The sequence below is a fragment of the Hypanus sabinus genome, chromosome 5, assembly GCF_030144855.1.
Source record: "Hypanus sabinus isolate sHypSab1 chromosome 5, sHypSab1.hap1, whole genome shotgun sequence".
NCBI lineage: Eukaryota > Metazoa > Chordata > Chondrichthyes > Myliobatiformes > Dasyatidae > Hypanus > Hypanus sabinus.
In genome coordinates this window covers 75,700,623-75,717,325 of record NC_082710.1, presented here as the reverse complement: position 1 = coordinate 75,717,325, position 16,703 = coordinate 75,700,623, and the positions used below count along the sequence as shown (strand labels likewise).

General features: G+C 43.4%; 1 protein-coding gene across 4 annotated transcripts in view; it reads left to right on the top strand.

Moving 5' to 3' along the window:
• Window positions 1-16,703, top strand: part of uba6 (ubiquitin like modifier activating enzyme 6) — a 336,534-nt gene that overhangs the window by 318,839 nt on the left and 992 nt on the right. For all 4 annotated transcript variants that reach the window (XM_059970138.1, XM_059970139.1, XM_059970137.1 and 1 more), the window contains 2 exons: window positions 4,265-4,352; window positions 15,496-15,590. In XM_059970138.1, coding sequence (XP_059826121.1) covers window positions 4,265-4,352; window positions 15,496-15,590 — 183 coding nt within the window. The remainder of the gene's footprint in view (window positions 1-4,264; window positions 4,353-15,495; window positions 15,591-16,703) is intronic.

Sequence of the window (16,703 nt, the reverse complement as noted above, 5' to 3'; positions counted from 1 at the left end):
ACTTGTTCGGATTGAACTCCATCTGCCATTTTACTACCCAACTCTGCAGCCTGTCTATATCCTCTTGTAATCTTCAACAACCTGCAGCTCCATCCACAATTCCTCCAATCATCGTATCATCCGCAAACTTACTCACCCATCCTTCCGCCTCTATATTCAGGTCATTTATAAAAATCACTAATAGCAGCAGTCCCAGGACAGATCCCTGCATCCCTCCACTAGTCACCGACCTCCAGGCAGAATACTTTCCAAACAACTACCCTCTGCTTTTTTCCTTTAAGCCAATCTTTTATCCAAACAGCCAAGGTTCCACTTATCCCATGCCTCATAACTTTCTGGATGAGTCTCTCGTGAGGGACCTTGTCAAATGCTTTGCTGAAGTCTATGTAGACCACATCCACTGCCCTACCCTCATCAACTTCTTTTGTTACCTCTTTGTGACGTCTTCAGACCTTTCAGTATCACAAGAACCTTCTCCCTAGCATGGTAACTTCACACACTTAATGACTCTTGGTACCTGGAATTTCCACCATACTGCTAATGTCTTCCACAGTGAACAATAATGCAGAACAATTATTTTGTCCACCTTTTCCTTGTCCCCCATTAGTACATTTGCAGCTTCGTTTTCCAGCGGCACAATATCCACTCTCACCTATCTTTCACACTTTATGCATCTGAAGAAACTTTTGGTACCCTCTTTAATATTATTGCAAGCTTACTTTCATACTCCATCTTTACAATCTTAATGACCTTTTTACTTCTGTTAGTTTTTAAGAGCTTCACTTTGCCTCCAATTTCCACCCTCTCCTCAAATTTACCTGCTACATTTCCAACACCTCCCTCCCCTTTTCTCGATCTCTCTGTCTCTATCTCTGGGGATGGTATATCTTCTGATATCTTTCATAAATTGAATTGAATTGAACGATCTTTATTGTCATTATACATAGGTACAATGAAACTGTTTAGCTTCCACTGATTCTCACAGTTACCTGGACTATACCTCTTCCCACCCTGTTACTTGTAAAAATGACATTCCCTTCTTGCAATTCCTTTTTCTGTGGATGAGGCTTTTCATTCCAGAATGAAGGCGACGTCCTCCTCCTTCAGAGAAAGGGGCTTCTCTTCGTCCACCATCAACGCTGCCCTCAACCACATTTCTTGCTTTTCACACACACCTACCCTCACCACCACCCCACCAGGGATAGGGTTCCTCTTGTCCTCACCTACTACCCCACCAGCCTCTGCATGCAGCACATAATTCTCCAGAACTTCCACTATCTCCAACAGAATCCCACCACCCTTCCTCAAACCCCTCCCCACTTTCTGCTTTCCACAGGGTTCATTCCCTACGTGATTCCCTTGTCCATTCGTCCCTCCCCACTGATCGCCCTCCTGGCACTTATCCTTACAAGTGGAACAAGTGCTCTACCTGCCCCTACACCTCCTCCCTTACTACCATTCAGGGCCCCAAACAGTCCTTCCAGGTGTGGAGACACTTCACCTGTGAGTCTGTTGCGGATCATACTGCGTTCGGTGCTCCTGGTGTGTCCTCTTGTATATCGGTGAGACCCGATGTAGGTTTGGAGACTGCTTTGCTAAGCCAGAAAAAGTGGAATCTCCCAATGGATACTCATTTTAATCCACTTCCCATTCCAATTCCAATATGTCTATCCATAGCCTCATCACACCTTATGGGTAGTCTCCAACTTGATGGTATGAACATCGATTTCTCAAACTTCCAATAATGCCCCACCCTCCCCCTTTCACCATTCCCCATTCCCTCTGTCATCTTATCTCTTTGCCTGACCATCATCTCCCTCTGCTCTTTCTTCCATGAACTTCTGTCCTCTCCTATCAGACTTCTCCTTTTCTAGCCCTGTATCTCTTTCACTGATCAACTTTCCAGCTCTTTACTTCACCCCTCCCCCTTTCAGTTTCACCTAGCAGCTTGTGTTTCTTCCTCCCCTCCCCCCACCTTTTAACACTAATCCTCATCAAAAAGATGAAGATTCTCCAGTCCTGTTAAAGGGTCTCAGCTCAAAATATCAACTGCACTCTTTTCCATGGATGCTGCCTGGCTTGCTAAGTTCCTCCAGCATTTTGTGTGTGTTGCTTGGGTTTCCAGTATCTGCAAATTTTCTCTAATCTGTGGAATTCTTTGCCACAGATGGTTGTGCAAGATAAGTCATTGGGTGTATTTAAGGTAGAGGTTGCTGGGTTCTTGATTCATCATTGTGTCAAAAGTTATAGGTAGAGGCAAGAGAATGGGGTTGAGAGGATTAGTGAATCAGCCATGATGAATGGCAGAGCAGACTTGATGGGCCAAATGTCCTAATCCTGCTTGATGGGTGGTGTGGTGCCTGTACATGGGGGAGTAAAACCGTTACTGTTGGAAGAGCCGCATAGGTTTGAAAGAAGGTACAATATGTAGTTCTTATAACTATATACTTAGTTACAGGCCATTACGCCACTGGTAACCTTCATTATGGCAGCAATGAAGGTTCTCCATCCCTTGACAGTGTTCAAGGCTTCCTGCATTGTATCAGTAGCTTCCTCTCGATTTTCACTACTGTCAGTCACGCAAGGCCCAGGTGGAGACTCAGGAATACTGTTGCACTCAGACTTAGAGAGATTCTTCATTACTGTTTCTGTGACAATTTGTTTTACCAGGGTTGTTGGCCTGAGCTGAATCCCCAAACCTGGAGGACCATAAGACCACTTTCAGTCTGGCCTCTACCCTTTGACTTGCTTGGCATGGGTAATCCTACCAAGAACCAAAGCATAAACCCCTGACTCCAGCCAACATAGCTCACCACGTCATTGAGGCACACAAGCCAACAAACCATGACAAGGTTGAGGTCTTCTGGGAGGTAGTAAATATATGCAAGATATTAAATTGTCTTCCTGCACTGCTCTCTTCTCACTTTTACCGGGCAGGGGGAGTCTGAGAACCTTCACCGCCAGGCTCAGGAACAGCTTTTACCCTACAGCCATCAGGCTCCTGAACCGGCATGGATAACTTAAGATTATAAGATGTAGGAGTAGAATTAGGCCATTCAGCCCATCCAGTTGGTTCCACCATTCCATTATGACTGATCCCAGATCCCACTCAACCCCATACATCTGCCTTCTCGCCATGTCCTTTGATGCCCTGATCAATCAGGAAACTATCAACTTCTACCTTACATATTCCCACGGACTTGGCCTCCACCGCAGTCTGTGGCAGAGCATTCCCCAGATTTACTCTTCTCTGGCTAAAAAAAAGTCCTCCTTCCGTTCTAAAAGGTCACACAGAACTTCACTCACCTGAACTCTGAACTGATTCCACAACCTACTGACTCACTTTCAGGACTCTACAACTCATGTTCTCATTATCTTTATTTGACCATTTGGCTTCCTTTGCAGAATGGTTGTCAGTGTTATTTTCTTAGAGATTTTTTCCATAAGTTCCATTGTTGCTTTCCTATAAACGCCAGTAAAAATGAATCTCAAGGTAGTATGTAGTGACATATATGCTTTAATAATAAATTTACTTTGGATTTCACAGTCAAAGTTTTACTAGGGGTTTTGACTGGCAGTTCCACCACTTAGCCACTTAATTGGCCATAATTCTGCAAGGGTTCCTTGATTGCTAGTGAAATGTGGATCAGGTCCAGAATCCAACACCTCATTCATATCATGGAGATTCTAAACCAGCCAAAAAAAAACACAGGGAAGGCAAGTTTTTTTATATATATATATATATATATATATATTTACTGACCTATAGACTAGTTTTTATTTATCATAATTATGTGTGAATAATTGTATTTTATAAAACATTTTTAGATACTTTGATTTTAGATGTTCTAAATGTTACAGTGCACGGTACACATAATTTGTTCAAAATATTTTGCAGGTTTCACAGCAAACAGATTTGTTTGAACATTTCCTATCTGTCACAGTTTTTTAGGCAGAGCCTTTTATAAGTCATCGATTGTAGCCTTGGCATTGTTCAGGTCGAGCAACTGGACTCCCATTTGTACGGAGCCAGGCCTCCGTATCCACGTGGAGTAGGTGTGCAGCTATAATGGGCAAAGAATCTGATACATCACGAATTAGCCTAGTATATTTCCATCTAAAGTTTGTATGTCTGCTGTAACAATTACGTGTCCTTTGAAATATTTCAAAGAATTATTGGGTGCCCTAAATCAATATTTAAGCTTGTTGATCTTTCCAAGTACATCTTAAATAAAATTATCCTAACATTTTTCTGTTGGAACAGGAGTGACATCTCATTTACAATCTGGGATCAATGGACAATTTATGGAACAGAAGACTTCACACTGTTAAATTTCATAGATGCTGTCAAAGTAAGAAACTTAAAACAAAATATTTTGCAGATTCTTGAAACCTTGAGGAGGTTGCAGATGCTAGATATCTTGAGCAACACGTACACAATGCTGGAGGAACACAGCAGATCAGGCAGCATTTATGGAGGAGAATATTGACGGGTCTCAGCCCAATACATTAAATGTTTATTCCCTTCCGTAAGTACTGCCTGCCTTGCTGAGGTCCTCCAGTATTTTGTGTGAGAATTTTTTCTTTATTTGTTGGTAAACTTCCATATTATGTTGTGAGTTCAGTTTAAAGTCACATCACATGTGATAGCAAGCTGTTCATTCCACGGCATTCCAGACATCAGAACATAAGAACCTAAGAACATAAGAAATAGGAGCAGGAGTAGGCCGTCTGGCCCATCGAGCCTGCCCCACCATTCAGCAAGATCATGGCTGATCTGTCGGTAAACTCTGCTCCATCTACCTTGCCTTTTCCCCATAACCCTTAATTCCCCTACTATGTTAAAACTTATCTAACTATCTTAAATATATTTAGTGAAGAAGCCTCAACTGCTTCCCTGGGCAGAAAATTCCACAAATTCAGCACTCCCTGGGAAAAATGGTTTCTCCTCATCTCCATCCTAAATCTTCCCCCCAGAATCTTGAGGCAATGACCCTAGTTCTAGTCTCGCCTACCAATGTAAACAATTTCCTACTTCTATCTTATCTATCCCTTTCAAAATTTTGTATGTTTCTATAAGATCCCCTCTCTTTCTTCTGAATTCCAGAGAATATAGGCCCAAGCGTCTCAATCTCTCCTCATAGGTTAACCCCTTCATCCCTGGAATCAACCTGGTGAACCTCCTCTAAACTGCCTCCGAAGCCAGTATATCCTTCCTCAAGTATGGAGACCAGAACTGCACACAGTACTCCAGGTGCGGCATGACCTCCCTGCTCTTGAATTCAATCCCTCTACCAATTCCGTTTGCCTTCTTAATAACCTGTTGTATATGCAAGCCAACTTTTTGCAATTCATGAACAAGCACTCGGAAGTCCCTCTGCACAACAGCATGCTGCAATCTTACACCATTTAAGTAATAATCTGCTCTTCTATTATTCCTTCCAAAGTGGATGATCTCACATTTACCAACATTGTATTCCATCTGCTAGACCTTGGCCCACTCACTTAACCTATCTATATCCCTCTGCAGACTCTCCACATCCTCTGTATAATTTGCTTTTCTACTCAGTTTAGTGTCATCAGCAAATTTTGCTACACCACGCTTAGTCCCCTCTTTCAAATGAGCAATGTAAATGGTAAACAGCTGCAGGCCCAGCACCAACCCCTGCAGAACCCCACTCACCACTGACTGCCAGACAGAGAAACACCCATTTATACCAACTCTCTGCCTTCTATTGGTTAACCAATTCACTATTCATGCCAAAATATTTCCACCGACTCCACACATCCGTATCTTATTTATAAGTCTCTTTTGTGGCACCTTATCGAACGCCTTCTGGAAATCCAAGTATACGACATCTACCTGTTCCCCTCTATCCACTGCACTCATTATGTCCTCTAAGAACTCCAGTAAGTTTGTCAAACAGGACCTGCCCTTTCTGAATCCATGCTGCATCTGTTGAATGTACTGGCCACCAACCTTTTTAAGCCCAAGATCCCCTACCTCAGCCTTAGTGAGAGACGAGATCAACCCCAGATCGATTAGTTACACACATGCGCACCAGGGCAGAAAAGACTGGAAATAAACCCCCGCAACCCAGAAGTAGAAATAATGCATAAACACCACCCTTTTTTTGCGCACCACAGACCAGTTTAATATTGACAATATTCTTGCAGACGGGGGGGGGGGGGGGGTTTAAACACGATGGGAATACAGCGATACTCGAAGCAGGTTCCTTATGTCCAGTCTATACCACAATTCAGTTTAGCACTTAGCTTAGCACTTGCTCAAGGCTTTTCTGCTGAAAAAACTCAGTGGGTTCGTCTTTAAGTGCAGGGTACTTGGACTCAAGGTACCGAAGCAGTTTTGAGGGCTTCATTGCCTCATTAGACAGCCTCCCAGTCCGAACTCCAGCCTCTGCCCGCCCACCGCCAGATGCCCTGGCCAGGTGCGGCTGGTCGTGGGTGGGGTGAGAGGACAAGGTCAGGGCCAGGGGTCCCTGTACCGGGGCCACAGCAGTCACACTCCGGAGAGAGTGACCAACCAAGCGAGGAGAGTGACAGGCCCGCGCCCACCCCCTTGTAGGATCTATCGGCCTACAAAAGTTTGTTACAGCAGATCGCAGCGAGGTAGCTGCTCTGATATTTACGAAACCTTGAGGCCGAATTAGGTCGTCTGTGAATATTTTAGCACCAGGTTCCCCACAAACATTCGGTGTGCTGAACAGGTTTAAAGGTGACGCCCATCTGTTCGCGCTCCAGGCCAGTACCAACGGCACTTCCTGTCAGCCGCGCTGCGGGCCAGTAGCATCGGCGGTTCTCGCCGGCCGCGCTCCAGGCCAGTAGCATCAACACTTCCCGCCAGCCACGCAAGGTGAACACTGGCACAAGGGTGTCACTGCATTTAGGCGACTGATGACCTCGCGTGGGTTCAAGTTCAACACTGGCCGTGACAGGGAATGAGGAAAGGTGCAACTGACTCATCGTTTCCTCGCAGCCTGGTGGTTGGGGACTACTGAAGTACACTGTGTAGTGCAGGGGAGCTACACGCATGCGCACTGGGCAGAAAGAGCAGAACTAAAATCCCACAACCCAAGAACAATCTCTCAACAGTATTTGTGTATTTATTTTTCTTTTTTTTTTCGGGATCTACTGGGAAGTCTCGAAGGTCGACCGGTCGATCACGATCGACGGGTGGCGACCACTAGTCTAATGGAACCACACCTTTCTAAATGTTTCGCTGTTTCTTCCTTAATGACAGTTTCAAGCATTTTCCCGACTACAGATGTTAAAGCTAACTGGCCTATAGTTGCCCGTCTTTTGCCTACATCCTTTTTTAAAAAGTGGCATGAAATTTTCTGTCTTCCAATCCACCAGGACCTGCCCAGAGTCTACAGAGTTTAGATAAGTGATTGCCAGCGCATCTACTATAACCTCTGCCAATTCCCTCAAACCCTGGGATGCATCCCATCAAGACCAGAGGATATATCTTCCTTCAGGCTCTCTAGTTTGGTCATCAGTATCTCTTTAGTGACAGAGATTTTATCGAGGTCCTCACCTCCCATTTCGTCCATAACATACTTCTTCGGCATATTAGACATGTCCTCCACTGTAAAGATCAATACAAAGCAGTCGTTCAGTGCCTCAGCCATTTCCTTATCACCCAATATCAATTTTCCTTTCTCGTCTTCCAAGGAACCTACGTTGACTTTAGCCGCCCTCTTCTGCTTTATATATTTATAAAAACTTTTGCTATCTGTTTTTATATTTTGTGCTAAACTACTTTCATACTGCAGCTTCCCTTTCCTTATTTCTTGCTTAGTTGTTCTTTGTTGCTTTTTAAAGTTTTCCCAATTCTCCAGTCTCCCACTACTCTTTGCGACTTTGTATGACTCATGAACCATTTTGATCTGCCTGCAGCATGAGACCCGATGGCACTACTCTCCTCTGTTTTTATGACAACTATTAAACATAATATTGGGAATGCTTCATGATCAGAAAGCACTCCACAAAACTATAGTACTTATGCCAAAGTCAGAGATCAACCATGAGCCACTGGTGATTAACATTGAACTAAAAGCACGGGAGCTACTTAGCTATTTAGCCCACTAGTTCTTTAGAAACAAACTATCCAAATAGTTAACCTTTCCGCTTTTTCTTCAATATCCAGAATAATCTTTTCTAATACAAATCCAAATCCCTTTATGAATTTGCTGCTAAATCCACTTTCACCATCCTTTCAGGTATTGTATTTCCAAATTGCGGTAACAGTAAATCACTGCCTCTCTCTTGTTAGAGGACTGACTCCAAATCTAGAAATGTAACCATTTTGCATCTCAGTTGTTATGTTTTCCAGTCACCCTCGTGTCATAAGAGTAATCACACTGAAACAGAACCCTTAGCTCAACCCATCTATGCTGACCAAGGTGTTCAGCTAAACCAGACCTTTTTGCCTGTGTTTGGCCCATATCTCTCTCAACATTTCGTATCCACATAACTGTCCAAATGCCTTTTAAATGTTATTGTATCTGCTTCAAACACTTCCTTTGGCAGATTTTTCCCCATATATGCACCACATTCTGTGTGAAGAAATTGCCTCTCAAGTCCCTTTTAAGACTCGCCCCTTTAAATCTATGCCTTCTAATTGTTATTCCCTTTCTCCAGCCTTCATGATTTTATAGACCTTTTTAAGGTAATCCCATGAGTCTCCTAAATTCCAAGGAATAAAGTCTTGGCCTGCCCAACCTTGAGTCCTGGCAACATTCTCATAAATCTTAAGCACTCCTTCTGGTTTAATAATGTCTTTTCTATAATAGTATAGCCAGAACTGTAAACATTAATCCAGGTCTTGTGTTCTGACTCTATAAAGAGTAGAATAGCTTTCACTCAAATGTGATACTTCATAATTTTGAAATTGTCTATAGATTCACTAGGATCACTGTTTTTTAGTTTCTCTGCATACCTGAAATGCCTAAAAGCAGGCCCTTCAGTCCACCTGAGCTAGTTCTATTTGCTTGCATTTGGCCCTATGCCTGTCAAAATGTCTTTTAAATATTGTAATTCTACGTGCCTCTACATATGCTCTAGAAGCCTGTTCCGTATGCCCACCACCATCTATGTGGAAAAACTTGGCCCTCAGGTACCTTTTAAATCTTTCATTTCTCACCTTAAAACTGTGAGTAACATGCCCTGGGAAAAGGCTGGTTGTATCCCTCGTGACCTTATATAACTCTAAAAGCCTCTTTGGCTCTGAGGAAAACAGTACAGTCTGTCAAATTTCTCCACAAAAACTCAAGTCATCCAAATTCCAGCAACAACGTTGTGAATCTTGACTGCACCCTCTCTAAATTAAGAACATCCTAATACAATGGAGGTAACAACTGAACATGGTTTATAAAGGTTTGCTACAACTTGTTCTTGTTGTGCTTTCTTTTACCATTTATTATGTAGAATGCATAAAGAAGGAAATGTATCAAACATGATCAAATGTTTATGGTCTTCAAGAAAATGGAAATCACTAAATTTTGGAGCTTTAGTTTCAGTTTCCCTTCAGAGAGAGTGCTCTAAAAAAACATTTCTTAGATTTTTTTCACTGTTCTGTTGCATAGGGAATGTTGCTTCAGATTAATTCATTTCACTTTCAAAAGCAGATGCAGTTTCCTCATTTGCTATTTGACTGGTATCACCACAGTTCTCTTGTAACAATGTAATGCTAAGGCCCATCTCAAACTTTTAAGTATATATACTGTGCCATTTATTTATTACATAAATACATGTGCCATGTATTTATGCCCCTTGGAAGTTTTCATGTTTGACTGCTTTACAACATTGAATCTCAGTGGATTTGATTTGGCTTTTTTGACACTAATCAACAGAAAAAGACTCATGTCAAAGTGAAAACAAATATCTACAAAGTGATCTAAATTAATTCAGATATAAAATATTCAATAATTGATTGCAGAAGTATTCACTGCCTTCAAGTTAGTATTTAGTAGATACACCTTTGGCAGCATATACTGCCTTGAGTCTGTGTGAGTGGGTCTCTTATCGGCTTTGCATATCTGGACACAGCAATTTTTCACCATTTTTCAATACAAAACTGCTTAAGCTCTGTCCAGTTACTTGGGGATCATGAAGTGAACAACCCTTTTCAAGTCCAGCACAAATTCTCAGTCGGATTGAGGTCTGTACTCTGATTTGGCCACTCCAGGACATTAACTTTGTTGTTTCCAAGCCATTCCTCTGTAGCTTTAGTCAAGTCAAGTCAACTTTTATTGTCATTTCGACCATAACTGCTGGTACAGTACATAGTAAAAATGAGACAATGTTTTTCAGGACCATGGTGTTACATGACACAATACAAAAACTAGACTGAACTACGTAAGAGAGCTACACTAGACTACAGACCTACACAGGACTACATAATGTGCACAAAAACAGTGCAGGCATTACAATAAATAATAAACAGGACAATAGGGCAAGGTGTCAGTCCAGGCTTCAGGTATTGAGGAGTCTGTAGCTTGGGGGAAGAAACTGTTACATAGTCTAGTCGTAAGAGCCCAAATGCTTCGGACCCTTTTCCCAGAGAACAGGAGGGAGAAGAGATTGTATGGGGGTGCATGGGGTCCTTCATAATGCTGTTTCCTTTGCGGATGCAGCGTGTAGTGCAAATGTCCGTGATGGCAGGAAGAGAGATGATCTTAGCTGACCTCACTATCCGCTGCAGGGTCTTGCGATCCATGATGGTGCAATTTCCGAACCAGGCAGTGATGCAGCTGCTCAGGATACTCTCAATACAACCCCTGTAGAATGTGATGAGGATGGGGCGGTGGGAGATGGACTTTACTCAGCCTTCGCAGAAAGTAGAGACACTGCTGGGCTTTCTTTGCTATGAAGCTGGTGTTGAGGGACCAGGTGAGATTCTCTGTCGGGTGAACACCAAGAAATTTGGTGCTGTTTACAGTCTCTACCAAGGAGCTGTCGATGTTCAGCGGGGAGTGGTTGTTCCGTGCCCTCCTGAAGTCAACAACCATCTCTTTTGTTCACATTAAGAGACAGGTTGTTGGCTCTGCACCAGTCCGTTAGCCGCTGCACCTCCTCTCTGTAAGCTGACTCGTCGTTCTTGCTGATGAGTCCCACCACGGTCGTGTCATCGGTGAACTTGATATGGTTCGACCTGTGTGTTGCAGCGCAGTCGTGGGTCAGCAGAGTGAACAGCAGTGGACTGAGCACACAGCCCTGGGGAGCCCCCATGCTCATTGTGATGGTGTTGGAGATGCTGCTCCCGATCCAGATTGACTGAGGTCTCCCAGTCAGGAAGTCTAGGATCCAGTTGCAGAGGGAGGTATTCAGGCCCAGTAGGCTCAGCTTTCCAGTTAGGTTCTGAGGGATGATTGTGTTGAATGCTGAACTAAAGTCTATGAACAGCATCTGAATATTTGTGTCCTTTTTGTCTAGGTGGGTTAGGGCCAGGTGGAGGGTGGTGGCAATGGCGTCATCTGTTGAGCGGTTGGGATGGTACGCAAACTGCAGGGGGTCCAGTGAGGGGGGCAGCAGGGTCTTGATATTCCTCATGATGAGCCTCTCGAAACACTTCATGATGATGGATGTAAGTGCAATGGGACGGTAGTCATTTAGGCAGGACACTGAAGACTTCTTCAGCATGGGGACAATGGTGGCGGCCTTGAAGCACGTTGGAACGGTGGCGCTGCTCAGGGAGATGTTGAAGGTGTCAGTGAGAACATCTGCTAGCTGGTCTGCAAATCCTCTGAGCACTCTATCGGGGATGTTGTCTGGTCCAGCAGCCTTCCTGCGCAAGGTTTTTCTCACATTGGCCATGGTGAGACACAGCAGCTGGTCATTTGTAGGAGGGGTGGACTTCCTCGCCGCCACATCATTTTCTGCCTCAAACCAGGCATAGAAGTTATTCAGCGCATCTGGAGGCATCACCCGCACAGTCAGGTGATGTTGTCCTGTAATTGGTGATGTCCTGGATGCCCTTCCACATGCGCCATGTGTCGCCGCTGTCTTGGAAGTAACTGTGGATTAGCTGGGCATGTGCATGCATTGCCCCTCTGATGGCTCGGGACAGTTTGGCCCTTGCTGTTGTTAAAGCTGCCCTGTCCTTGCTCTGAAGGCGGAGTTGCGGGACCTCAGCAGCACACGCACCTCTGCGGTCATCCATGGCTTCTGGTTGGCACATATAGTGATGGTCTTGGACAGAGTAACATCAACAATGCACTTTCTGATATAGCTGGTCACTGATGCTGTGTACTCCTCTAAGTTGGTAGAGTCGCCATCGGTTGCAGCCTCCCTGAACATGTGCCAGCCAGTGTGCTCAAAGCAGTCTTGAAGAGCAGAGATGGCTCCTGCTGGCCAGGTTTTCACCTGCTTATGAACTGGTCTGGAGCGCCTGACGAGCGGTCTGTATGCTGGGGTTAGCATAACAGAGATGTGGTCTGAGTATCCGAGGTGGGGGCGGGGCTCTGCCCGGTACGCGTTGGGGATGTTTGTGTAAACCAGGTCCAACACATTCTCCCCCCTCTTTGCAAAGTCCAGATATTGATGGAATTTGAGGAGCACTGACTTAAGGTTCGCATGGTTAAAATCACTGGCGACAATAAACAGACCATCAGGGTGTGTGTTCTGCAGTTCGCTAATAGCCCCATACAGTTCACAGAGCGCCTCCTTAGCATTAGCGCTGTGGGGAATGTAGACATCGAATATAAGGACAGTGGTGAATTCACATGGCAAATAAAATGATCTGCATCTAACAGCCACAAACTCCACTAGCGATGAGCAGTGTCTGGAAACCAGCACAGAGTTCTTACACCATTCCGTGTTGATGTAGACACACAAGCCACCACCGCGAGTCTTACCGGAGAGAGCTGCATCTCTGCACAAAACAAGGCTAGCCCATCTAGCTGAATGGCAGCGTCCGAAATCCCATCAGTGACCAATGTCTCTGTGAATACAAACGCGGAGCAAACTCTGTAATCCTGCCGAGTATTACATTGGAGTCGGATGTAGTCCATTTTATTGTCCAGGGAGCAGACATTGGAGAGCAGAATGGACAAGAGAGCCGGCTGGCTAGGGTTTGCTTTTAGCCTGGCACAGACCCCTGCCCGTTTGCCTCGCTTCTGCTTCTTCGCACATCACTTTCAACGTCTCTGTCTCCGGCTACCAGCATCAGGTGAGTCCGAGGAATGTAGGCCCGTTCCCCTCAGCAAGCCGAGATTGCCTAATTCAGCCAGCAGATCTTTATGGAGGTTTGTTTTTGGGCGATCTCTGTATTGTAGTAGTTTCTGGCGATGGTAGATAGCCACTCTGTTATCCACGTGCCCTAATCAAAAATTGTGTATCAAACTTAAAATAGAAAATTAAATTAAAGTAACACCAGGTCTGAAAGGCTGCTGCTGCCATGTCGCGTCACCTCATGGGAACTTTATGCTTCGGGTCATTGTCTTGCTGGAAAACAAATCTTCTCCTGTCGCAGTTCTCACGCAGACTGCATCAGACTTTCGTCCAGGATTTCCCTGTATTTTGCTGTATTTTACCCTCTACCTTCTCAAGCCTCCTAGGGCCTGCTACAATGAAGCAACCCCACAGCATAATGCAGCTACCACCATGCTTCAGGTAGGGACGGTGTGTTTTTGATGATGTGCAGTGTTTGGCTTACACCAAACGTAGCATTTACTCTGATGGCCAAGAAGTTCAATTTTGGTTTTATCAGACCTTCTTCCATCTGACTTCAAAGTCTCCCACATGCCATCTGGCAAACTCTAGTCAAAATTTCATCTGAGCTTTTTTCAACAGTGGCTTTCTTCTTGCCACTCTGCAATAAAGTTGTGGCTGACAAAGCACCCAGGCAACAGTTGTTGTATGCGCAGTCTCTCCCATCTCAGCCACTGAAGCTTGTAACCCCTCCAGAGTTATCATACTCTTGGTGGTCTCCCTCACTAGATCCCTTCTTGCACGATCACTCAGTTTTTGAGGACAGCCTGTTCTCGGCAGATTTTGAGCTGTGCCATATTCTTTCCATTTCATCATGATTGACTTAACTGTACTCCAAGGGATATTCAGTAGAAATTTTTCTTGTATCTACCTCTTGACTTAACTTGTGCTTTTCAATAACCTTTTTGCGGAGTGTTTTTTTGTCTTCATGCTGTAGTTTTTGCCAGGATACTGACTCACCAGCAGTTGGACCTTCCAGTATTTTTACTACAATCAATTGAAACGCCTTGACTGCACTGTTCCAAAAACAGATCTCCATTTAAGTAATTACGTGATTTCTAAAACCAATTGGTTGCACTAGTGATGATTTGGTGTGTCATATTAAAGGGGGGTGAATACTTATGCTATCAGTTATTTTGTGTTTTATATTTGTAAATAATTTAGATTGCTTTGTAGGGATCTGTTTTCACTTTGACATGAAAGAGTTTTTCTGTTGATCAGTGTCAAAAAAAACCAAATTAAATCCACTGTGATTCAATGTTATAAAACTATAAAATATGAAAACTTCCAAGGGGATGAACACTTTTATAGGTACTGTATATGTCATCATATTCAACTCTTGAGTTCCATTTTCTTGTCAGCATTCACAGTAGGTACAAAGAACCAAAATAGAATCAATGGAAGAGTGCAACCAGCAAGATGCAAAAGACAACATACCATGCGAATACAAAACAAAATAGCAATAAATATTGAGAACATGAGGTGAAAGTGACTGCATAGATTGTGTTCAGTTCAGTGTTGATTAAAGTTAATCCCTCTCATTCAAGGACCATATGGCTGAGGGTAAAAAAATTTCCTGAACTTGGTGGTATGAATCCTAAGGCTCCTGTAATTCCTTCCTGATGACAGCAGCCTCGATGGTGGGGGTCCTTGAATGGGTGCTGTTATCTGATAGGAATTATATGCAGGTTTATCAATCTCACTGCTTTCCTTTAGTATTGTGCTGCTTTATATTAAATATCTTGAGCATTAAGCTTTGCAAATGCCGAATGGAACACGTCTACTGCATTTGCGTTTAACTTTGCACACAGTAATATCCTCAAAGAAAGCTAGGCAAGCATGAGTTGCCTTTTTGAAATCAATGCCAACTGGAAGTAATGCATAATGTTTTAAATGATTATTAATGCATAAAGTTGTGGTCTTACCAACAGTTTTCCTGATATTATGACAAATCCAGATGTTCTCCCACTATGTGGCTGTTTCCCACTTCATCTTTAGAATAATGTGTTGAACTGCCTTTTATCTCAGTTCATATTTTGTTACTGAATTCATTCAAATCTCTGGAGTTGGACTTGAACTCTGAGATGTGGAACAAATGAAGCTGATCTTTGAATGGCTCACTCCCTAGTTCTTTGGGTAAAGATGCTTCCCTCCATTACATGCGAATATGGAATATTTTTGTTCACAAAGATAAAACTGCAATATCATCTTAGAGTTAAACGATTACAGATTTCTGACTTTTGGTACTCTATTTCACTGTAGGAAACTTACAATGTTGAGCCAACAATGGTGGTGCATGGAGTGAAGATGTTGTATGTGCCTGTCATGCCAGGGCATGTGAAGCGGCTGAAGTTAACGTAAGTAACTTCCAAAAAGTAATGAATGGTAACAAGTGAAAGTATTAATGGCTGTTCAATGCTTCAGTATACACAGTATCTCATCTGTAACTCAAACTAATCCATACTCGGCAGTCACTGCTCTGGTGCAATTGAACAGCTTGCAATTAAATGCTGGCTACATTACCTGCTCAGGGAGTTTGCTGTTGTGTTCATCACTACTGTCTACGTCCCCCTGAGCATGAACATCAAGGACACACAGGGAGAGCCTTACAGTACCATCTGCACTCTACACAACAATCATCCAGATGGTCTCTTCATAATTACAGGAGATTTCATCATGTTCACTCACAGGACATTTTATCAAATTGTAAAAATATGTCACCATGGCCACCAGGGGAAAGCAGACTGGACCATATTTATACAAATATACGGTACTTTCAAACTACCATTCACCCTCATCTTGGCATCCCTGATCACATCTCCTTAACATTAATCCCAGCATAGTGACCGCTACTGAAAATCAAGAAACCAGTCAAGAGGACCATCACTGTATGGCCTAATGTAGCAATCTCTGTACTACAGAACTGTTTTGAACAGACTAACTGGCAGATGTTCAAGGAGACTGCCACAAACAAAAAGGACTCAGAACTCAAGGAATAGGCCATATCTGTAAGTGTGTAGATGATGTTAGTACCTCAAGAACGATCATCTCACAGTCCAACCAGAAGCCCACTAAATGCAAAGGTGCACTCCCTACTATAAGCCAGGATGCTGCTTTCAAATTGGAAGCAGACAACTCTCAGAGCAGCTTGGAGAAACCTCACCTTGGGCATCAAGAGGGCAAAAGACAACATTAGCAGAAAAAAAACCAAGAGCATCTGTCTGATAACAATCCCAAACATATATGACTAGACATCAAGGGATGTCTGGCTACGCAATGAAAAACAGCATTGACTACTTCCCTATTCCAAAGCTCCAAACAACTTCATAAAATAAGAAACATAGCCAGTAAGCATAAACATCTCTACCTTAGTATAATTCTACTATATTACTGTAGATTTGGACATGACCTTTTTGGTAATGTTAAAATCATTACCCAACTAGGTATGGGAAATCTGAAAAAAATGCAGG